Genomic DNA, 23,612 nt, shown 5'->3' on the forward strand with positions numbered 1-23,612 from the left:
ACGAAGGCTCCCCGCAGTGTCCACACTAGTGGACCCGGCAATCGGAGACGCCCTGGACTAGGAGTCTTGAACCCGAGTCGGAGGGCGACTGCGCCTGTAGGGCAAGAGGACGAATCGCGGTCTCGTCTTTTTCTACGCAACCCTGACACAGTAAAAAGTTCTCATTAAAAGGACAAACCAAAAAAATAAAATAAAAGCAAAAACAAACAAGAAAGGACAGTGAAAGGATCGTAGGGGTCGGAGTCTGCCGAAGCGCTCGTGGGAAGCCTCACATCCCCTGAGGGTCCCATGGGGCCCAGCACGGGCTTGGGCAGCGCCTTGTTGCACAGTACTCCCACCTGTCCCAGAGGGTGGCAAACCGAGCCGGTCTACCTGCGCTTCTCGTAGGTGGAGCGGATTTAAGAGGGATTCCCAGGTTGAGCTTCCTGCTTGGCGGTCACTTCGGCCTATCAAGTTGGAGCGGATAAGCCGAGAGTGGGACAGAGGACATTCTCATTGGACGCCGCTTTGCGAGGGCGGGACGAGGGCGGAGCCCGAGCCCGAGCGGAAGTGAGCAGGCGCATTGCTGATTACGCAATGCCGCGGCGGCCCGGCAGTTCCGCTGCTGGTGAGTACTGGGCTGGTGACTCCTGGTGCTGCCAGCTCGGCACCTGCAGCGCCCGCGACCCCGGCCCCGACGCCAACTGCGGCTCGGCCACAGCCAGAACATGGACTCCGCGGGCCAAGGTACCTGCCGGGCCGGGCGCCTCCTCCGCAGATGGGCCCGGGCCACCCGGCACTCCGCCCCTCCCCAGGGTCGTGTCTTGACTCCTCTCCTCGGTTCCCTGAAGCTTCTGCCCTCCAGCCCCACGGCCCCTCTTAGGCTTGGAGGTCCTTGACCTTGAAGCTTACTGTGGTCGCGGTGTGTTGTGTATGTTTGCGCGCTCTCTCTCTCTCTCTCTCTCTCTCTCTCTCTCCCTCCAGTGGCCTCCCCTGGGACCGCTCCGAGATAGGGTTCCTCGGCGCCGTCTGCTGATTCCCAAAGTTGGGGATTCCTCAGTCTAGGCAACTTTCATGCCATTCGCCCCCAATCCGGCCTTTTCTGGCTCTGCCGCCCTCGCTTTCTGCGCAGGGCCCTCGGGGACATCCCCTGGCGCTGGCCCGGGACCGAGGCGTTGTGGGCGGCTCCCTACAGGAAGGGGAGGTGAAACCGCCTTCGCGTTCAGCTCGGCGCCCCTAGGGTGGCAACACTGCTGGTAGCTCAGTCTGCTTCGGGGTTGCCTCATGAGAAGGGTGGAGTGAGTCAGGGGCACACCCAGCACTTCGGGCTTGTTTCCAGAACAGCCAGCCAGGTCAGTGTGAGGTGGCCACTGAGGGGCGTGTGAGAAGGTGGTACAAGCCTGTCGTCCATTCTGGGGTCCTAGAGAGGGGATGCTGAATTTCTGCATTGACGTAACTACACAAGATAAGTTCAGGAAGTTTTCCTACTGTTTGCCCTGTGTCAACATATTATTTCCTGGGTTCTGATAGTCTGGAAATTTTTTCTACTTTTGATGCTTATTTACAAATAGTTGACCATCAGAAGTCTCCAGCTCTGATAAATTCAGGAGGCTTTTTATTGTCTTACTTGCATTTCTGATTTAGCTAAGCATCACAAGCATGAGATTCTGAAGAACCACGGGGCTCTCCCCCCCAATAATGAATATATCCTAATAAAGATTTGTAATGAAAAAAAAAACTTACTGCGTATGACAAGAAGAATGAGAGAATAACTTAAATGTGCAGATAGGCAGTTAAAAGAAGAAGAATCATAGGGCTGGAGATGTGGCACAGCGGTAGAGTACTTGCTTAGCATGTGTGAGACTCTGAGTTAGATCCTGAGGACCACAAAAAAAAAAAAAAAAGAAAGAAATACAGAAAACACTGAGATCTTACTAGTGCCAGACAGGATCCTAATGACTTTTTACAACTTCAGAGTAATCCTTTGGGATTGGTCCTTGTATTAACCCCATTTTGCAGATGAATATATTGGGTTTTTTTTTTTTCAACTTTGGGGCTTTGTACTTGCTAAGCAAGTGCTCTATATTTGAGCCACATTCTATCCCCAGTTATTTTTCTGATAGGATCTCATGTTTTTACCTGGGCTGTGATCCTCCTACCTACAGCCTTCCACTTCCATTACCTTATAGGTATGTGACACCGTGTGTAGCTTGTTTGTTGAAATGGAGTACCAGACTGTCTTCAAACCTCCATTCTCCTGATCTCTGCTTCCTGAGTAGCTGGGATTACAGGTGTGAGCCACCGTGCCTGGCTTTGAGAATACATTCTTCAAGCTGAGACTCAGGATTGAGGGTTCTTGCTTACTTGTTCACTTATTCTTTATAATACCTTTGGTAAGACATTTTCATGGTCTCAGCCTCTTCTAAAAATCAGGATGTGAATGGCTTCTACTTGCAAGGTTGTGATGAGGTTGGTATCTTGCAGAATGACTATAAGTTGCCTGACATATATTTGATAACTGCCCAGTTTCTATCTGGGGTGATTTCCATGAAATCCAATTTTAGCTTTATAGATAGAAACTGAGAGCTTTCACTTATTTTTTTTTCAAATAGAAGAAAAATGATAGAGATCTTAAGGCACAGTGGATATAAATGATGAAGTAAGATAATGAAGGTTGATCTCAGTTAAAAATCAGATCAGCCAGACATGGTGGTGTGCATCTATAATCCCAGCACTTGGGAGGCTGAGGCAGGAGGACTGAGAGTTCTAGGACTGCCTGGGCTATGTAGCAAGAACCTGTCTCAAAAAACCACATGGAAGCTAAAATGAGTCAGTTGACTAGAAAAGAAGGCATGCTTCAATTAGTATGCATCTGTGCTAAGGAAATGCACAATTCCAGTGGTGTGGGACATGAGAAGGAACAAGATGCAGCCAAATTCTTTTAAGTAGAGCACCTTTGGTTTTCAGGGCATTTATGTGCTGTTTTTAGTAGACTTTTTAGAATATGTACATTTGACAAATTTACCTGGGATTAAAGACACCTTTCCTTTTTTCCAATCTTTATGCTTTTTATTTTAAGCTACTCTTATATGTACCAAAAAACTATTGTAAGCCTGTTTATTCATGGGAAGTGTTGGTTAAGAGAGAAGATATGGGATGGAGGCATGGCCCAAGTGCTAGAATGCCTGCCTAGCAAGTTTGAAGCCCTAAGTTCAACTCCAGTACTGCCAAAGAGAGAGAGAAAGAGAGAGAGAGAGGAGAGAGAGAGAGAGAGAGAGAGAGAGAGAGAGAGAGAGAAAAGATATTTTCAATGTTGAATTGTTGAATGTTCTCTTTTTTTTTTAATTTTTTCAATGCTGAATGTATAAAAATACTGAACAATAGTCATGTGTTTGGAGTTGGAGAGAGTTGAAGGCAAGTATTTTTCCTTATGTGGTATCTTCTAGTTTTTAAGACGATGTACTTAAAGTGAAGAAAAAATAGCTACTGCAGGAATTTGGACCATGGAGGCAGTATACCCACCACTGCACATGCTGGTGGTCTGGTTGTGGGATGAGGAACAACAATGGGGTTAAAGGAGAATTTTGTTTTGCTAACTTCTTTCAGGGTCCAGATGAATAGCACATACTCCTTATATGTAACATTCGCATGTCCCTGGCAAATGAGTGGAAAGCGATACTTGTGTTTATGGCCATATTAAGTTTCTTCACTCTAAAACGTGGAAGATCTGTTAGCTCTGACTGCTTTCTTTGAAGCAAAAATTTCCTGCCACAGAAAATGGTATTCTTACTGGGGAAACCAGAGTTAGAATTTGGCCATGTTGGTCCACATTTCTAGTGCCCCAGCAGCAGTAGGGCAGTATTGAGTAGTATTGAGTTTGTGTCTCAGATGCCTGACAGGTAGTGGCCCTCCATTCAATGCTGACTATCTTTATAGGCCTCTCAGAAAGGAGGTCTGACTGGTCTCTATGGTCTCCTTCCCCCTCTCTCTCCCTGGCCACCTGTTCTTCCTGGTGGAGAAATAACTTATTTGACACTTTCTGACCCCATTTTGTGTTTTGCAGATATCAACCTGAATTCTCCTAACAAAGGTGTGCTGTCTGACTTCATGACTGACGTCCCTGTAGATCAAGGTATGGCTGCCCGGACTCCTGCTGTGGAGGGCCTGACAGAAGTGGAGGAGGAGGAGCTCCGGGCTGAACTTGCTAAGGTGCTGTGGCTTTGTTGTCTGTCCTGGGGTGACTATGAGTCAAGGTCCTGTGTCAAGGGAGCAGGACACATCCTATGTTCTAGAGGAATTGTCCCAGTGGCCACCCATCTGTTCTGTGTTCCCCCTATTATGAGGCAGCCTCTTTGTATATTGCCAGCTCCAGGGATTGGCCTAGAGCCATCTGTGAAAGGAGGCAGGACTTGATCTCCTCCCTCCTGCCCCAGCCTGGTACTTGTAGATGCTCCACAAGGAGAGTGCCCATAGATGGATGCCTCTCTGAGTGTGCTGTCTACTGGGATTAACACTTCACAGTCGTTTTTAAAATCTCACCAGTCTATCTGCGTTGGATCTTTTTTTAGGAAAGAAACTTTTCCTGTGTTTTTTTTTTTTTTTTTTTTTTCCTTGGTAGTACTGGGGTTTTAAACTCAGGGCTTGGCACTGCACTTGCTAGGCAGGCACTCTACCACTTTGCTCTGATTATTTTTGAGATAGGGGCTCTGTTTTTACCCAGGCCAGCTTGGATCTCAGTCCTCCTATTTTAAGATTTCTGCTGTAGCTGGGATGACAGATGTGCATCACTATGCCCAGCTTTTTCCATTGAGATGGGGTTTTGTGAACTATTTGCTCAGGCTGGCCTTGAACTGCACTACTCCTGATCTCAGTTTCTAAAGTAGTTGGATTACAGGTGTGAGCTACGGTGTCAGGCTCTGATGAGAGGCAATTTTTTTTAGAATAGCTATGTAAATCACTATTCTAAATAACAGGAACTGAGTAACAGAAGAACTGAAATTATCAAGAACTCATTCTATAGCAGAAAAGCTTCAAAGGATGCTCCTTTCAGAAGTCACTTTAAAAAAAAAATTGAAGTTCTCATAATCAGGAATCTTTCTGTTACCCATCTCAAACTGCCTTATGCACAAAAGAGAATTACTTTTTGGTTTGTGTAACTGGCTTTTGCCATGGCCTGGAGCTTACCTATAGAACACAAATGTAGTCATAAGAACTATTTCTCTGTCACTTGGGTCTTGGTCTAGCTGTCTGTCAGTTTGCTTCCTTCTCACTGCATAGTGCATCAGGGGCCTGTCTGCCAACAGTGTAAGCTGCTATGTCCAAGTCAGATCCAGAGTCTAGAGGGAAGGGGGCTTCTGCCCTAACACCCATGCCCAGTCATGAGGAAGAGTTTTACCAGGCCTCACTTGGTTGTCCTGAGATAGTCCTTAGACTGCTTGGGGTGGGGTGCAGTGATTGACAGCCCTAGCAGAACCACTTAGCTTGACAGGGATGGACAGCTTTCCAGAAGTTAGGGTGCTGGTGCTAGATTAAAGCAAAACTGACTGTTATCATAGACACTACTCCTAAGATGAGTTATGTTTCTGTAAGTGGGAAGCTCCTATGTAATTCTGAGATGCCTCACTGTAGCATGTATAAGGATGTTGGTTACTTCCTGCAGTAGTGATGGCTCATATTGTCTACTGCATGCTTTGCAGGTGGAAGAAGAAATTGTCACTCTGCGCCAGGTCCTGGCAGCCAAGGAGAGGCACTGTGGAGAACTAAAAAGGAGGCTTGGCCTCTCTACCTTAGGGGGGCTGAAGCAAAACCTGTCTAGAAGCTGGCATGATGTGCAGGTCTCTAATGCGTAGGTACCAACCCCGCTGTGTTGGGGATGCCCCTTTTGGCTGGAGAAAGTACTCACCAGGGTTATGCTTCTGTCTTGAGATGGAGGGTATGAATGCTTGGGAATAAGTTGCCGTGTAGCACTAGGGGTTGAGTGAGCCTACTGGGAGCAGCTAGCCAAGAGGCCTTGAGTCCTTGACTTAGGGAATGTACCTGTGTTTATTCACAGGTAGAGTCTGCATGTGTTTGAAAAGGTGGATGGGCACATCATATAATTGTGTAAGCAGAAATTGACAAGAAGAAAGTATTTCAGGGTCAAGATTGATCAGAGTACCAATTATGTCCTCAATCAGAATGACTTTTCTATGTTTGCTGAAATGGACATCAGTCCTTCTCATGAGCCTAACAGGGTCACAACTCAGGATCGCTGATCCTCATATGACTCAGCTCTCTGAATTTGGGCAATGCTGCCTTTTACTATGGTCGTGGTCACATGACTTCTTTGATACAATATCCATCAAGGTAGGGGGATGGGACATTTCCAGAAGCTGTGTCTTGAAGAAGGAAGATGGAGTCTCATTTCATAAACTTCATCTGCAGTTTCTATCCTAGAACATTATGGGTCTTGAGTCCTAGAAGGTGACTATTTAAGCCATGAGCTGTGTCCTCCTTAGGAGCCTTCTGCCACCAAGACCAAGGGCTCTCATGGTGTGGCAGGAGGAGAAGTGGTCAGCTCTGAGCTGTACTTGGTGGCCTTCAGAGCAGGTATCCTGATAAGAGGTCCTTCTGTGTCTCCCTTGGCATCTTATCTGTAGCTTGAAGCCTGAATTGAAATCCTTCTTCTAAATATTCACTACAGACTTTCTGTTTTTAGCTATGTGAAAACTTCTGAGAAACTTGGAGAGTGGAATGAGAAAGTGACCCAGTCTGACCTGTGAGTGCCTGTGCTGTCAGCGCCCTTCCTCTGTTCTTTCCCTCCATTCTCCCTGGGGCAGGGAGGCAGTGCACACTTGGCACCAACTTCCTTTTGGTGCTTTCTGGCTATCTTTCTCCTCCCAAGTACAAATGAAACTATGTTTTAAGCTCCTTTGGAACAGCTACAGTAGCTGAAAAAAATTTATCCAGGCAGCAGATCAACTTAAAGCTCCTCTCTACCTAACCCTCACACTTTAGATGCAGGGACTGAGCTTGGCTTGGAAAGCTTTTCTGAGTAGTAGATGCTTCTCAGCTTTTGGCAGTGAGCAAACTTTGGTGGACATCAGCTGGCCTGATTTTGTTCTTTGTTTGTTGTTCTCTTTTCTTCCCCCACAGACTCAGTTCCTGCCCTTGGGGTCTTAGTGCTTTGACTGATGGGTGCTTTGGGAAGGAGTGTGTGGCCATGCAGGTGGGATTGTGAAGTCCTGTGGTCTAGGAACTCTGCACTGTCAACTACCTGTAGTGTTAGCCGAGTGTGAATTATGTGTATCTGTCAGAGCAGCAGTTCAATGTACCTTCTAATGTTTTGAGATCCTTAATCTAGTAATAGCGTGTCATTTATCTGTGCTTAGTGTGATTTTAATGTCTTTGATGTGAGTAAGAGAACATCTAGAGTAGTCTCTTGTTTAGAAGGAAGTGCTGTCCTTCCATGCATGGGCTGAAGGAAATGCCTTGGAGGTGCTTGGGATCAATTTGGTCGGCTGTGTGGGACCTTAGGTCGTGTGCTGTGGGAGGCAGGTGCCAGGGTGCTCTGGTGGTTCCCGTGCTTTTGTTCAGCAGCCACTTGTTGCCTTAGGTGTTGTAGGAGCACTGGGAAGACTATCTTCAGGTTGTGCTGGAACAGATATTCCCTTCCCATCAGGGCCCTGGACAGGCTCACAGTGCAGAATTGGAACATTATTTCAGGAGACAGTGCTGTTGCATGCATGAAGCCACCTGGCATAGAGCTGCTGGACTACTATCTCAGATAAAGTTTCTCAAAGAGCTCAGAACACGTAGAATTCTGATCTCCTGAGAGAAACCTGTGGCTTGGTGTGAAAGTGTGGCAAGCACTTTGCCTGGCAGAGGCCATTCCTTTGGGGGTCTCACCCATGACTCTGTTGGTGGAAAAGCTGTCATAGCAATGGCTAGAGCCATTTCTGCACTGACAGTCCAGGGGGACAGTGTAGCTTTGGGAATGAGGGCTGAAGATGCTGGCTCCTCCTTATCCTTTGCCTGGTTGGAGCCTATCCTGGTCAGGCTTCAGGAGATGGGCTGTTGGCAGGATTCAACTGCCTGGAGCTTTTACGGGGGAAGGTGATGGAAGCAAGCTTCTTGACTTTCCTGAGCCACATGTTTGTGGATTCCTTCCAGCCAGCAGTACCCTTGGAGGACTCAAACAGGAGTGCAGCTCAGTAGGTGGTGTGAATGTCTGCCCTCTGCTGTGCCTACACAACTGAGATGCTGCTGGGGCCTTCCTTTCTTAGCTAGCCACTTCTGTATGTGTGAACAGCCATGCATATGTGGGTCGTGAAACTGTTACCTTGTATTCCATCATGAACTGTAAGATGGGCTTTTTATTTTTATTTATTTATTGGAGGTACTGGGGTTTGAACTCAGGGCTTCACACTTGCTAGGCAAATGCTCTACCATTTGAGCTATACCTCCAGCCCAGTAGTATTCCTTTTACAGGCAGATAAGACTAAAACCCCAATTCCAAGAGCAGACCACTCTTAGCTCTGAAGTTGCTAGTTGGTCCAGTTTGAGTTCTTTGGGTTGCAGGTGATAGCACAACTAAAGAGAGTGTCAGCTGAAGAGTGAAGTAAGAGGACTCACCTGGGAGAGAGGATCTCCTGCTTCCAGCTTTGTAACCTAATAAGGTGGCCCAGGTGTGTCTCACTGGACTAGTTGCTGTGACCAGGGAGCTGGCACCTTCTGGTCGGCCTTTGTGAAAGTGGCGCAGTCTGGAAAGGAAGACTTAGATGGGGAGAGAAAAGGACATCTGTCGATCTTCACACTGGCTGACAGCCACAATGGCTCACAGCAAGCAGGAGGAACCTGCTGTCTGTCCTGTACTCTTCTTCTAAGAGACTAAGTAACTCTCAAAGAGAACTGGCTGGGGTGGCACAGCCAATGGCTCAGCCTTCCCATCCATGTCATGTGGTGACTCCCAGGGCACCAAGGAATGTGTATGTGTCTGAATGACAGAGGCTTTTTTTTTTGGTACTGGGGATCAAACTTAGGGCCTTGTGCATGCTAGGCAAAACACTTAACCCCTGAGCTACATCCCCAGCCCTGCCAGAAGCTCTTGATTTGGGCCTGCAGAACTAGAGTTCATGGAAGGGACAGAGACCCTAGCTAATAATTTTTCTTTTCTTTTCTGGGCTAGTCCAGACTGATCTCAAACTTGAAGTCCTCTTGCCTCAGTTTCTCAAGTGCTGGAATTTATAGGTGTATGCCACCAAACCTGGCTGTATTTCTTCTTTTTGTTTTTTAAGGCACTGGAAATCCTAAATTTTTATTTCTGCAACTGAATATTGCCAGTCCTTAGTTACTTTGAACCTGGAAAACACCTTGTTTCTGGTATAGTCTATTGTTTGCAGAGAATCTTGTTTCCTCTGCCTTTGGCAGAAAAGTGCCAGGTGACTGGCAGGCACTCTTATGGGGCCTCCTGCAGGAAGTAGGGGTAGGGCATGGGAGGAAGGGCTTGAAAGACCTATTAGTACTTGCTATGACCTGGTAACACCAACAGGGACCAGAGGAGCCTCATCTTCTGGGGAGGATGGTCAGCTGCTATCCCGCAGGTTTGGCCATATTTTCTGGGAATAGCTCTTCAGGTCACTCTGGTTGTATCAGCTGGCCTAACAAAGTCCCCATTTACTTTCAACTAAGCTTCAAGTTCTTCCAGGCTATCTCAGTGAAGTACTGTGATCTGAAGACCTTGAATTTGGGGTTTGGTTATGAACTTTGTTGTGGTAGAGGCTGCTATGTCTTTTGTTTGTGGTGGCAGCTGGACAAAAGCCAGCAATTCGAAGTATTGGCTTTCATGGTGGACCCCAGAGTGTCCCTGTTACCCATGTACCCTTTCTGCTGGTGTCAAGGTCACAGAGTGATGTCTAGGTGTGATGTGCCCATGTGTGGATGAATGTAGGAGGAGATGAGAGTGGCAGCCTATGCTGTGGGCCAAGACCACATTTTTGCACTATGGAGGGGGTGTGAGAACAGGATGGTCCCAGGTTTTGGAAGAGCTTTGCACAGATAGTGCCCAAGGGTGGAGTCTCTTCGACTCAAGAAGGCACTGCAGAGGTGCCAGTTCACATAGGGGACATCCAGATGGGTGCATTTGAGCTTTTGTTTTCTCACCTCAGAAGACTATCTTATGTGAGAAGAGGAAAGGGAAGCCTTGAACCTGTTCAGGGAGCTGAGAATTTTCCTGGCTTCTGTTGTTCAGGCATTGACCACCCAGGTGTGTAGCCAGACCCAGTGTCTTTGTGCCTTGCTTTCTTTTTAGCAGGCAAGTGTTACATTTCCCAAGCAGTGAGAGGTGCTTTGAGAAGATGTGAGCGGGCTAAATATCAGGTGAGATAGAGGTCAAACTACTGCAAGATGCAGTGAAGTGAGCATGCAGTGTGCAGGCTGCTGGGAGCAGAGGAACATCACCCCTCTATGGCAATCTAGTGAGGGCTCACCACCTGCCAGACTCCTCCCTGCCTCTCTCTCGGGGGAGCTCCCTGAGGTATGTTTCCTGGGTGATAGGTTGTGGCTGCCCTTGCTGTTTGTTTGGTCTAACAGATGTGTCTTTTTCAGCTATAAGAAGACCCAGGAAACTCTCTCACAGGCAGGACAGAAGACGTCTGCTGCCCTGTCCACCATGGGCTCTGCTATCAGCAGAAAGCTCGGAGATATGAGGTAAGACCCTCAGCTGGTCAAATAGTGTGGTTAGCAACTGGAAACTCTGGTAGGCCTGCCACCATCCAGAGCTCAGATGCACAGCCTAGGGGAGGCCAGGCCTGGACCAGTGTACATCTCTGTGGGGGTTCCTTTGCCTCCTGCAGTCTGTCTTTGGTCATTTCTACATTTCTCAAGAAATAGATGATCATTAGTTCATGAGGCAGCCTCTGATGCTTGGGACAGGTAGGGAGGGTTCTTCTCCCTGGAGGTCCATTGAAGAGGCAGTGACATAGCCTGTGAATTGGGGTCAGAATGGAATGGGGTATGAATTTGAGCAGAACACAAGCTGTCTCTTGGACCAGTCCTCAGCATGGTATTTCCTTAGGTGTCTGCCTGGCTTAGGGACACCTGAGCTACACGGTAATAAGCCTGGTGACAGGCTTACCTTCCACTACTGCTATCTCATCTTATTCAAGGGTCTGCCATGGAGCTGAGGCAGGGTTGCCCCAGTGCCACAATGGAAAGCTGCTATCAATTCCTTCCTAAAAATACCCATTTTACCCAGAGTGTTCTATTAACACAAGTGTCTGCTTTGTCTAAGCCATACCTCTGGGAGGAGCACTTGCTTTTACTTCTGGGATGCTTGCTCATTTTAGTGTTCTCACGCCCTTCTGAATTTGTTTATAGTATCCTGGTGGAAATCTGATGGGTGGGTAGAGCTGTTGGTACCAATGGGCATGACTGTTAGCCATTTTGATTGGCATTCTTCTATGGCTTGCTTTTCTTTAGGAGCACAAGTACATACTCCCATTTCTCTGTTGCTCCTTCTCTGACAAGGATTACACCTTCCATTCTCAGCTCATAGAAGTGAGATTTGCTGCTGACCCTGGAGTGTGTAGCCTCTGGACTGTGGCAGGCAGTAATGCTAAGACAGCCCTGTCTGCATGACTGGTCTCACTGTTCTGGCATGAATGGTCCAGCCAAGGTGAGCAGGGGCCTTAGGACCAAGTCAGAGGATCCAGCTCTCTCCAGGTAGCTGACTGTGTTCAAGGTGCCTGAAGGGTTTCTTGTTTGCTTGTATGTTCCCTTGTTGGTATTAGTAGTGATGTTGTGAACTCTTACCTCTTGGGGCCATGGCAGATCCCCGTCATTTCACCAGATAGTTGTAATGGTTTCTGAGATATAGGCCCATGGGCTTAGGTATACAGGCTGTGAGTTCAGGGCTTCTTGAGAATGAGAATCAGATTCAGGAGACTTGACAGCATGAATTCATAGGTAGATAATCCCTGTGGTCCTTTCTGACCCTTGAGTCCAAGTCCTTTGAGCTAGCTGCCCATGTCTGCGTCCGTGATGGTTCTGTCCTGGAGCATCCCTGACCTGAGAGGCCTCTGGTGTGCCCTGGGACCTGAGGTGATGGGGAGGGGAAAGCGGGTCAGAATGGTTTACATCAGGTTACAGTTGGCTTGATGATTTTGAACAAGAGCTGATTCCACTTCCACCCGGGGAATGGTGTGTGCATTGTTCAGTGATTTCTTCCATGTTGGGAATGGCTTCTTTTTGGCTTCTGGTATGTTAGAGGTGGAGGAGTGGCCAGCTGTGTTGTCCCTGTGCCAGCAGCTGCCCTTGGACGTGCACATTTCCAGGTTGTATTCTGTGGTGACAGAACTTAGAGTAGAAGTGCTTGGCTCTGAGCATGTTCTAGGTCCTTTTATGGTACTTGTGTTCCTGTTCAGCCTCAGAGAATACAGTTTATTCTGCGGACCTGAGGTTCTGGTTCAGCCTAGCTGGCTCACTGGCACATCTCCCCTTTAACCTCCAAACATTGTGAACACAGAACCTCTTGTACTTATGACCATGCTCAGGAGCAGTGCCATGGCCATATGGTTGCCAGATGTGCTCTCTTGTGAGTCTCTTGTAGAGTCAGGATGGGGACACATATTATTCCATCCCTGCCAGTGTGAGCACTGGCTGGTGTGGGGTTGGGGGGTGAATAGGAGAAGGGCCTTGTTTGGCACTGGCCTTCTTTGGTTAACGCTGTCTTTCTTCTTTCCTCCTGCTGCCACCATGCAGGGCTCATCCATTCTCACATTCCTTTAGGTAAGACTGACCCTGGATACACCCGTGGAAGGCTTTTCTCTGAATCAGGGCAGGGTAGACTCGGGCAGCCCATGGAAACAATGCTGGGTAGAAGTGGGCAAGCCAGTGTAATGAAAGTCCCCTTCCATTAGGTCAGCACCCAGCAGGCAGCTGCTGTTTTCAAGACTGTTGGCCAGCAGTATGGTCCACATAGAGGTGACTCCACTGGCCCACCTGATATGTCTGTCCCCTCTGGGTGCTTCAGGTGGGCATGTGTCAGCTCCCTGCTTCTGGGGCAGGGAGTGACTGACCTGACCTCAAAACAGTGACTATATCTCAGTGTTAACACCTTAGCTTATTCCTGAAGAAAAGCACTCATATAGGAGTTGATGCCCAACCTGTCCTTCTGTTCTCTACCTTTTCAGATGCAGGTCCTGTTTCCTTACTTCCTGACAAGCAGTCCTGTCCCTTAGGCTGAGTTTGTCTCTCATTTATTCCCTAAGAATCCTTAGATATTCCTCCAGGGATTTACTCCCTGTGTCTATACTGTGCAGATTACCACACCCTCTTAAGCTGTTACTGGGAGATATGGAGCCAAATCAAGAGCAATCTGTGACTTTAAATATTTTCACTTAACTTGCTTGGGTGTTTCTCTTTTGCCAAGAGATCATTTACCTGTGAGGATATTGGAAGGCTGTGTGGACCGAATGTTTCCAGAAACCCCAGGCCTAGGTTTCTTTATAGTTTTTCTATTTTAATGCTCTGCATCAGCAGTACCACATTGCTGGGCAACCTTGGACCTCCCTCAGAGTCCAAGAGAGGGGCCTGGGGTGGTTTTCCTTCTGGACATAATGTGGAGGGGCCAGCAGCTTGTTTCATCTTTGCTGGGAGTGAGGTCCCACCTCTTCCCCCCTTTTGAAGTCGGTTTATATGTGAGCTAAGCTGGCGAGTGTGTGGCAGTCTGGTGCCCTGTGCTAACTCTTGCTTCCTTCTCTGCTTCCACCATGCTTCCAAGCAGCAGTTACTCCATCCGCCACTCCATAAGTATGCCGGTCATGAGGTAAAGTACGCCTGCTTCTGTTGCCCAGAGCTGCCTCTGGGTAGGGGTGGGGCAGCTCTACCAGTTACATCTTTTACTTCCTATACTCCCCAATACGGGACCACATTCCTGCAACAAATTCCTGACAGCTAAAGGCTGGGAAAGACCACCTCTAGGCTAGTGTGGAAGACCTAGTAGGAGTGAGGCTCCTTTCCTGAGTCCTCTAGAGGGACCATTCTGTGAAATAGTACTGCCCTGAACTTTGCAAATTCTAGCCCTGGGTGCCTATGGGGTTAGCAGGGAGAAGGTAGAGAGGCTGGCATCTCCACGTCAGGCTCTCTCCAGAGGCCTTGTGTTTCAGAACCCCCTGGGAATACCTGCAGTGTTGTCTGTTTGGTCAGGTGCAGTCCAACTCAGCTGAACCCATCCTCATCATGGAGACTGTTAGGCGACCAAGTTGTGTGAGGACCAGTGGGCTGGGGACTGGCCTGGTTTCTCTGCCTCCTTACCCCTCTGCTGTTATAGAATTGTCCTTGTTTTTCCTGTTATTTGGCTTCTTTGAGAGATAAACATATAGGACTTCCCATAGCTCCAGTGCAAAAGAGCCAAGGTTGTTTTTGTTTGCTTGTTTTTGTTTTTTCCCAGTGCTGGGGATGGGCCTGTGTATGCTAGGGGAACATTCTACCACTGAGCTATACCCCCAACCCAGTCAAAGATGTCCATTTAGAGTGCAGCAGGGATGTGCAGGGCATCTTGCCTACTACACAGTGGGAGTTTGCAGTGTTACTGTGTGACATCTGAGCCTGACCTGGGGAGCCCCAAAATTGCCCTCCTGGACTCTGCAGGACATCCAACCCCCTTTCTGGTGTATCACGTTTTTTGCAGCAAGAGTTCAGGTTTCCTTCAGTCAGGGATCCTTATAGACATGATCCTATCCATGAGTCCCTTCAGCTTGAGGAGGGCAACAACAATGTGTGTTCCTCTTCACATTAACACATCTCCCCTCTTTCTTTAAAGGAACTCTGCAACCTTCAAGTCATTTGAGGACCGTGTGGGGACCATAAAGGTAACTGTCCCTAGGCTGTTGGTTCTTGTAACGAGGCGTAACCTGTCACATCAACTTATTTATTATTGTAGACTCAATAATAATAGGTTATTATATTATTATAAGTTAGAGACTTATTTCAGGAAGTCCTGCAGAGATGTCCTTGTACCTTTCATATCATTTCCTCCAGTGATGACATCTTGCAGAACTTGGGTGCAGTCTCATGACCAGGGCACAAAAACACAACATGCATGCCCACAAGTATCACCCTGTGTCTCTGTAGCCCTGCCAGCCCCTAAATCTGTTCTCCATCTCTGTAATTTTGTCATTTCAAGGAAGTTAGTTAAGTGGAGTCTCACAGTATGTAGCCTTCTGGGATTTTCTTTCTCTCAACTCTGCATAATTCCCCAGGGACCTGTTCAGGTTGTTGCCTGCCAGTGATTTGTTCCTTTTCATGGCTGAGCAGTGTTTATGTTGCATAAACCTATGTAGAGAATTGAGCATAGGCTGGAACCTATCTTGTGTGTATGCTCTGTCTCAAGTTACCTTTCTTGATCTTTTTTCTTTTGTAGTCTAAGGTTGTAGGTGGCAGAGAGAATGGCAGCGACAGCCTCCCTTCCCCAGCAGGGAGTGGTGACCAGCCTCTGCAGGATCACGCGCCTTTCTAAGCCTGTAGTAGCTCATCAGCCACAGAGCACATGCAAGCACACCCTCATCATCACAGCCGCCACTCTGAGCAACCCAGCAACCAGCCAGGGCCGGCCAACAGCTGGTTTTGAGGACAGTCGTGCCCATCATGCAGATGTGGCTGCTGCCTTCGCATGAGTTAGAGAACAAAGTCTTGTACATAGATGTTTTACACTAAAGTTCATAGATGAAGCTAATCACTGTGCCATCCTTTCCAGGGCCACAGGAAGTGGGCAGGGTGGAGGGCTGCAGGGGTATTGAGCCAAAGCCCGTGTTCTCTTTGGAAATCTCATTAGCTCACTAGAACTTGGAGAGAAAGAAAAGCGTTGTGAGTATAAAATGAGTGGCATTCTCTGGCCTGTCCTCCTTCTCTATCTCAGAAGGAATACACTCATCTGAGAATGCCTGGTCAAAGTTTTTAATCTTGAGATGCTGATTTAGAAAACTGTTCATTTTCTGAGACCCTAGAAAGGAAACATTGTCAGCAGCTGCCTAATTGTTACACTAATGACCTGGCTTTGACAGAAGCAGATTCACTATTTTTTAAATGCAATGGACTTCTCAAAAATTAAAATTAGGCAAAAAAGCTTTAGCCTCATTGTTAGAGAATATTATTTCTTTGGACTCAAGCTAGAATTCAAGCCTTATATCGCCTTATGCTTTGTTTATAATCTTTTTATATATAAAACTGAGGGTTCTTTAATGGATTTTGAGCACTATGTAGAATTTTACATCAGGCCTGTGTTGTACCCTGCCTGTACCTGTAGTGTGTTTTAATTTCACTAAAACCTCTCTTATTGTGCAAAACTTGGTTCTTTCAAAGACTGGCAGCTTCCACTGGCTCCCCACCCTCGCCCACAGGGCTACTGTGCTGGTGGGGTAGGAAGGCTGTCTTCAGCACCCCATGAACAATATGTGTTGCCTTGACTGGGTCTGGCCTGGCTGGCATGGCTCTAGTTGGTGGCTCAAGCTTACCTGTTCACTGCAGGTAGAATGAACGAGAAACAGAACCCCAATCCCGCAGGTCAGGCTAGGGATGGATTATGGGATCAGCCAGAACTCTGCTGTCACCTATTCTCAGGAGCTATAAAAATTTTGTTTCTGTTTTTAAATTGCCCACCCTGGAAGCCTCTCTCATTGCATGTCGAGAGGCGTGGTCTGAAGTAGAAGAGAAGCTCTGTGCCTTAGTGGCTCTCAGCAGGGTACTAAGATCTTGCCTGCTATGTGCATATCTGTACACTCCCAGGAGGGAAGGGACTGCTTAGTTCACAGTGTCTGGTTTGATAGAGTGTGATGTGTCCTCTGGTGACTCGAGTGTACTTGACCACTTTGGACATCCTTGGGGATATACGCACTGCACATATAACAAGGATGCAGGAGCCAGGGAAGGACACCACTTGGTGTCCTTTTTCCAGGGTTGAAAAACTCAGTGGTGAGGGGCAAGAATGCAGGTTACTGATGTATCTTCCTACAATGAATAATGGGAAACTTGTAAATAAAGCATTCCTTTAGGGGAATATCCATGCCCTCTTCTTTGGTGTGTATTTTGGGATAATGACAAGAGTAGAGAGTAAATCAGCATACAAGTCCTTGCTGTCATAAGACCACTTTGGGAAAGGCAGTCAGGAGGCAATCACAGGTACAAACTGTAAATCTTTGATGTTATGAATACAAATGGATAGAGCTGTGTGAAGCCAACTCTGAAAGCGGAACATGCCAGCTTTTGGATTGAGCCTGTACTCCGGAGGACAGCTAGTCAGGATTGTCTCTACCAAAGGAACCTTCCTGCCTGCCCCCCACCCTGCTACCTCTAGCTGGATTCTAGTTGAGCTGTTGTAGTATAGAGCCAGGGACTTTGGGAAAGCACCATTGCTGACCCTTGCTGTGAGGCTGGGTCACATCCAGTGAGCTGCTGGTAGCTCACTGGGAAGAAGTGGGCATTGGAAAGAAGATTCTACTCTGGGCCAGTAGCTTGAGGGCTGTGGAAAGGCATGTGTTACCCAATGCTCACAGATGAGGGACCATTTGAGATAAGTGAGTAATTGAAATCCTTAAAATTCTGAGTGAACAAGTTGGAGTTGTTGACTCAGGTCAGAAGGACTGGGGCATGGGTTGGATGGGGAATGGCTCCCACATGAGGTAGGGGCAGGAACCAGGTCTGGCCTGGAACATCAGGCCTGATCAGCAGCCATGGGAAAGCTCACCTCTCCTTTAAGAGAGGTGTCAGATTGGGAGTGAGTGGGTGTGCATGTGACTGGTTGGGGAGGGGGGTCCGAGGGTGATGCAAGGACTCCTTTGTTATTATGAATTTTAAGGTAATTTATTTACAGTTTTAAAAGCTAAAAGCTAAATACAAAGGAGTGCTCAGAAACATTCCCCAGCCACCATCTATGGTGACTCTTATTGTTCATCCTTATAGTGTTTCTTCATCCAAAAACACGAGAATATGAATATGTATTCTCATTCTCCTCTCCTTCCCACTTAAGGTGACAGGTAATGTACACCCTGCTTCTCCTTCCTAATGATAGTGTACTCTGCAGGGCTCACTACTTCACCTATAAAGACTCTTGGTGGGGGCAGAGTGTCCCAGCCCATTCTTTGCTGCCTCTGGTTGTCTCCATATGTCCCCTTCTGGCTCTGTTGGGGGATTAGAACTAGGAGTATTGATCCAGATACAACAGCAGGGGAACTTTAAGTGGCTGTGAGTCATGCAGTGCATATATCTCACTACAACAGTGAGCTGGTGGTAACAAAAGCTGGAAAGCCTAATTTATATTTGGAAGTGATTTCCATGCAGTCTTTGTTTATTAAGCAAATACGTTAAATGTTTTGTGGGTAAGAGTCTGCTAAGCCTTGTGGGATACAAGGATGAATCCATGTGAACCCAGACCTCAAGGACTTTGCATTTCCACTTGGGGAAGATGTGTTTCCCTAAGTAACTTTGGCTCTTGTAAGATGAGGTACGATTAAGTGCTTCAGGAGCTTTAAGGACTGGAGCAAGTGGAGCAGGTGGAGCTAGGGCACATTTGGAAGGACTAGCAGTGGAGAGCAGCAGTCACACCTGAAGCTTCGGAATGATGATGCTGTTTATCTGCCTCATCCAGGTAAAGAGCTTAAGGTGAATAAAACACTTAGCATAGGGCCTGATGCATCAGAGGTAAACATGAGACCCCAAAACTAACCACTGCCAACACTTGTCAGGTATCTTCCTTATTGTCTCCTAAGAAGTTGTCTCACTTATTTATAATCATTTATAATCACATTTTATACATCATACTTTTGCATATTTTACTGTCCGGAGTAATCACACTTTCTGTGTTCTGTGTCCTCTGTGTAGTTTTGTGTGTGGTGGTGGGGGGAGTACCGGGATTTGAACTTGGGGCCTTGCACTTTCTAAGCAGATGCTCTACTTGAGCTATGCCTACAGTCCCTTTTGCTTTGGCTATTTTTTGGATAGGGTCTTAGGTTTTTGTCTGGTGCTGGACTCCCGTGTAGTTGGGATTGTAGTTAGGCATCACCACACCTGGTCCCATACACATTTTAAAAAGCTATAATCTGTTTGTATACCGTGCAGGTTTTCATTTTCATTATTACAGATAATGCCACCATGAGTATGTTAGTGCACATAATTTTTTGTACATTTGGGAATGTTTTCTTAGAAGAATATTCCTAAAATGGAACTACTAGGTACCAGAGGGACTCAAGCCCGATTCATTCATTCTTGCAGCCCACAACACAGACTGAATTGGTACCAGGTCTATTTTGTCTCCAATTCTGGCTCACAATATTTCATTCTTTTGAGTCAATAAACACGGCTATCAACCTGGCCTTTCTGGTTCTTGTTTTTCATAGTCCTTTCTTTGCTGCCTGCTTGATGTTGCACAGTTTAATACCTGCTAGGAGGCTTTCTGAGATGTTTGCAGCGGACAGGCTCTGGGACGAAACAAGCATGGCAACTCAAGATCAGCAAGATGGCAGTGACATAAAGGACGAAGGCAGAGGAAGACTCAGGATGGAGTGGGCTGTTCTCTTAACTTTGGATTTTACTCAGTGTGTCGTGGAAGCCTTAGATGTCATCTCCTTTATGCTTTTAAAAGAAAACAGTCAATGGGCAAGAGTGACAGGCTGCAGGAGCACTGGCTGTAAAGGTTGTATAACTGGAATGAAAAGTGGCACTTACCCGCTTAAGGAACACAGAGTAGCACTAGAAATGGTGAGACGGTTAGTTACAGGGAGTGACAGGCAGGAGTGACCAAGTTCCTTTTCCTCAGCGGGTCGGATTGACAGGATGAACGAGGTGACACATCGGGAGGCGGAGTGGAAGCTCTCCTGCCCCAGCACGCCATTGTTTGTAGGTGATTCCGTGAAGGGAGCTGGGTATTGGCGGAAGTCCCTTCTCGAAGCTTTCCAGAGATGAGACAATGTCAATACCACGCCAGTGGCTCGCGATTGGGGGCGAGGATCTCCCTGCCATCTCCCTCTTCAGTTCTTTGACAAAGACTAGAACACTTTCTCACCCTTAGATAAAGCACTGAACAAATTCAACTGCAAGATAAAATCCTCACTTTTTCCGTGCGGCGCTGTGAACCACTTGTCTACCTTTCAGGACACAGGACCACCTGAGGACACCTGAAGTCCAGGAAGACTGGCTCCGCCTCCGCGATTCACTCCTGCCCCTGCCGGGCGGTGGGAGCTTCCGGCTCCGGGGATGCTAGCTCCGCCCACCACCTTAGAACCCCGCCCGTTGGCTGTCAGTTGGGGCTCCGCCTACCTGGGAGGCGGAGCCTCTGCTCTGGGCTGTCACAGGGACTCCGCCTTCGTATGGGCGGAACCTCCGCGTGGCGTGCTCGGCGCATGCGCGCTCACGGGGGTGCGGTGGCTCACGTCCTTCCGGGAGCACGCGCACCGGTGCGGGTGCGTGCGTGAGCGTGCGCGTCCCCGCCGCTGCCGGTGCTGCTCCCGCGCCCTCTGCCGCCGCCGCCGCCGCCGCCCGGGATCCCCTGGCCGAAGAGCGTGTCGGCCGGCTGCCCAGCAGCGCCGCGGAGTGGGGAGCGGAGCCGGCGGGCGGGTGGGCGAACAGGTGAGCTGGTTGCGGGCCGTCTAGGCTGGCCTCAAGTCAAGCGGAGGCGCGGGGCTAGGGCCGCGGGAGTCTGGTCGAAGGTGAGGGGAGCCGTCTGAGGGCCGCGGCCGCGGAGAGCGGGGTGAGAAGGCTGAGTGCTGAGGGCTCCCGCAGCCGGAAATGACGGCGACTCTCGGCTGGCGGCGAGGTCGATCATCCGGGCCGGGCCTGCGGTCGAGGCCCGGCCCTGGGCGACGCGAGGCCGGCTTCGGCCTTGCGCGGAGGCGGGGCGGCGCCGGGGCTTTCCGGGCCAACCCAGGCCAACCCTGGTCCAACCCGGGTCCTCGCGCGCGGCCGCGCCGCGGGGTTACGCGACGCTGGAATCTGTGGCTTAGGGAGCCGGGTGATTGAGTCCCTGGTCATAGTCACAGTCTGGGGAGAGGAAAATTGCCTCTTAACTATCGTCCAAAAGCATTTGACTTGCAAAAAAATTACTTGCTTTACAGCGACATTTTAAGCAGTGCTTTGTATTGTACTGTTTAGGAGAGCATTAGGAACTCATCTATTCAGACTCCAATTTGTCGAATTAAGTGGAGGATTAAGGACTTTTCCATGTGCCTGAGAGATGATTTCTCAGAATTCGTTCGGTTTTGTTTTATGGGAAAAGAAAGCAGAAGTTTCAGCTTTATTTTGTTTTCATATTTGGACATGGGAGGAAGATGTAGGTTGTTCGTTGGACGTGCTAACCAGCTGGTTGTAGCCTAATAGCCACTATGTCTCAATTGTCAGTCACTTGTCTGATTAATAAATAACTTGTTTTAATAACAAAAAGTTATATTGATCCATCTTGGTTGCCTAGAGGCAAAACTGAACCACTGGTTCTAAGATATTTTATTCATTTGTTTGCTTCCCTCTCTTTTTAAAATGTCCTGGTGAGTTTCTGGAAAGAGTGATCTGTCCAGAAGAAATTAGAAGCCCAGTCTTAAGGTCTTTGGGGAAGTTTCTAACCCAGTGTGTTCTCATGTCCTGTCACCTGTGTTGGTGTTATAGGACTCAGGGTGGCTCTGGCTTACTGTGTTGTTGCCAACCAGGGGTGGAGCCAGTATAGCCTCTGAATGCAGACCCTTGGTGGGGAGGGGTGGCCTATCAGCCCCTGTAGGGTCTGAGATCTGAGTCCCCTGACTAACTCTGCCCCCTTCCCCAGCAGCCTTTTTGTTGGTGTCTGAACAAACTAAACTGATGACTCCATCCTTGAGTCTGCCTGGAACACTCACTTTACCCCTCAAGGCTCTGAAACACATTCCCTGACTCCCCTAACAATTTCAGCTTTTCACCTATTTCTTGTTTTCTTTCCTTGTTTAATTTTGCCAAACACTTGGATCTTGCCAATGTCCTATTTAATATATTTAACATTTAACATTTTTCTATGAAGTAAGGTTAATGGGAAGATTGTTTTTCAAAGAACACATGGTGTAGCACATAGTGTGTGCCCAGTAAATATTTATTGAATGGATGAAAATGGGGAGCTTAGAAGTAACTGTGCTATATGATGGCCTTAACACCCAGAGATCATTGTGGGAGGCTGCGGAGTACTTTAGAGGCACAAGGCTCTTGAAAGATGTATGGTAAGTATCTTGTCCCCTGGGCAGAACCACTAACTTTTCTACCCACTGGGGAAAGGGCAGCCAGTTAAGAGTGGGTCAGAAGTATTTAGAACTTCTCTGTAGCCTGGTGCTGGTGGCTCATGTCTATAATCTTAACTACTTGGGAAGCTGAGATTAGGAGGACCTTGGTTCGAGGCCAGTCCCAAGTAGGGAATTCACAAGCCCCCATCTCAACCAATAGCTGGGTGCAGTGGTGTGCACCTGTCATCCCAGTGAGGAGGATCATGATCTGCCTGGACAAAATGCAAGATTCTATCTCTGAAATAACCAGAGCAAAAAAAGACTTCTCAAGTGATAAGAGTGCTTGCCTAGCATGTGTGAAGCCCTGAGTTCAAACCCCAGTACTGCAAACAAAAAAAATTTCCTGTAAATCCTTTTACAACTTTTGATCTGTAATCATTTCAAAGTTAAAAAGCTTTTTAAAAGTCTGCCACTGATAATAATCTTAGAAATTTTGTCTTTGTTTACTTGTACTCTGTTGAGAGGTAAGGTGACTGAGAGAGTGTGGTGGGGTCATCTGCCTGGCTCTTCAGTTCTTCTGAAGCACTTCTTTTTTTTTTTGAGATAGGGTCTTGTAGCCCACACTGGCCTAGAACTTGCATTCCTCCTGCTTTAGCCCTGAGTGTGGGATTTCAGGTAAGCACCACGGCTCCTAGCATGAGAGTAAGCAGTTACTGATGCCCTCAGCTCATTATCTGGGGTGTTATGAAAGCTCAGCAGAGCCTTCTTTGTGACTAAAGGCATCTCACGTCCTTTGCAGAAGCTTTGCTTCCTGCCCACCTAAACTCAGAGTGCAGTGAGTGGGTTTCCTTGTATTTCTGAGATGATTCTTTAGTATGTTAGGGTTTGAACAGATACTATACAGTTCTAGCCTATTTTTGCTCATGAGTCTCCTTTTCTTGCAGAGTGGGGTATCTCTGGGTGGTCTTGCTTGCTCAAGGTCTCACTGGTAATAAGCGTCAGACCTGGAACTTGAACTCAGGGCTTTGGAACCAGGCTTATTTTGTTCTTTGACCACCTACATCTTGCCGAATCCTATAACATTCTGCCAGTGTTATATCTTTAAAGCCAGTAACATGATGCTCACATTGTTGCCTGAAGTATATAATAGATGCTCAGCGGATGTTTATTGAATGAATGTCTAAAATGTATGAGGCTGGGGATCATGAGAAGGTAGAGTTTAAGATTTGCTTCTAAAGTCAAAGACTAAGATGAGTACTATTTGTGGGTTTGGAATATATAATGTTATGGGGGAACTGTATCAGCAAATGGAAGCAGTTTTTTTTCCTCCGTAAGGAAACCAGTCCTCAGAGGACTGGTTTAGAAGCATTTGTATGGAAATGAAGACTAGTCCTGCACAGGAGGACCCTTAGCCTTTCTTGGTGGCTCTTGTGA

At 47.6% G+C, this 23,612-nt stretch overlaps 2 protein-coding genes and 1 long non-coding RNA gene across 15 annotated transcripts in view; 2 read left to right on the plus strand and 1 right to left on the minus strand.

Moving 5' to 3' along the window:
* Window positions 1-531: 531 nt before the first annotated feature.
* On the plus strand, window positions 532-15,691 carry Tpd52l2 (TPD52 like 2). 12 transcript variants are annotated; one of them, XM_074075186.1, is made up of 9 exons: window positions 533-607; window positions 4,043-4,188; window positions 5,676-5,824; window positions 6,677-6,736; window positions 10,564-10,665; window positions 12,718-12,744; window positions 13,742-13,783; window positions 14,780-14,828; window positions 15,380-15,691. In XM_074075186.1, exons 1-9 carry the CDS (start codon window positions 577-579, stop codon window positions 15,473-15,475), a joined length of 702 nt encoding a protein of 233 aa, XP_073931287.1. In that variant the 5' UTR covers window positions 533-576; the 3' UTR covers window positions 15,476-15,691. The 12 variants fall into 12 exon arrangements, with proteins under 12 accessions (XP_073931289.1, XP_073931291.1, XP_073931287.1 ...); XM_020161024.2 differs by having other exon boundaries at window positions 564-726; XM_074075188.1 differs by lacking the exon at window positions 6,677-6,736 and having other exon boundaries at window positions 532-607.
* LOC141423446 (uncharacterized) lies at window positions 13,361-20,339 on the minus strand. The gene is made up of 2 exons (XR_012448347.1): window positions 19,675-20,339; window positions 13,361-19,581 (listed from the first exon to the last, which is right to left on the minus strand). It is a non-coding gene; the product is annotated as an uncharacterized lncRNA (long non-coding RNA).
* An 87-nt stretch (window positions 20,340-20,426) lies between these two features.
* Dnajc5 (DnaJ heat shock protein family (Hsp40) member C5) overlaps window positions 20,427-23,612 on the plus strand; it is a 44,314-nt gene continuing 41,128 nt past the window's right edge. The window contains exon 1 of one of the 2 annotated variants that reach the window (XR_002212205.2): window positions 20,427-20,574. The gene's annotated coding sequence lies outside the window, so the exon portion shown is untranslated. The remainder of the gene's footprint in view (window positions 20,575-23,612) is intronic. The other variant, XM_020161031.2, reaches the window with a different exon arrangement.

The sequence above is a fragment of the Castor canadensis genome, chromosome 5 (genome assembly GCF_047511655.1).
Source record: "Castor canadensis chromosome 5, mCasCan1.hap1v2, whole genome shotgun sequence".
Taxonomy (NCBI): domain Eukaryota; kingdom Metazoa; phylum Chordata; class Mammalia; order Rodentia; family Castoridae; genus Castor; species Castor canadensis.

What these genes read in the sequence shown, in the direction of transcription:
- Tpd52l2 (XM_074075186.1), top strand. Translation starts at nt 577, where the DNA reads ATGCCGCGGCGGCCCGGCAGTTCCGCTGCTG. An exon ending in GCCCGGCAGTTCCGCTGCTG is followed by an intron (nt 608 to 4,042) that starts GTGAGTACTGGG and finishes TGTGTTTTGCAG; the next exon opens with ATATCAACCTGAATTCTCCT. An exon ending in GATGTGCAGGTCTCTAATGC is followed by an intron (nt 5,825 to 6,676) that starts GTAGGTACCAAC and finishes TTCTGTTTTTAG; the next exon opens with CTATGTGAAAACTTCTGAGA.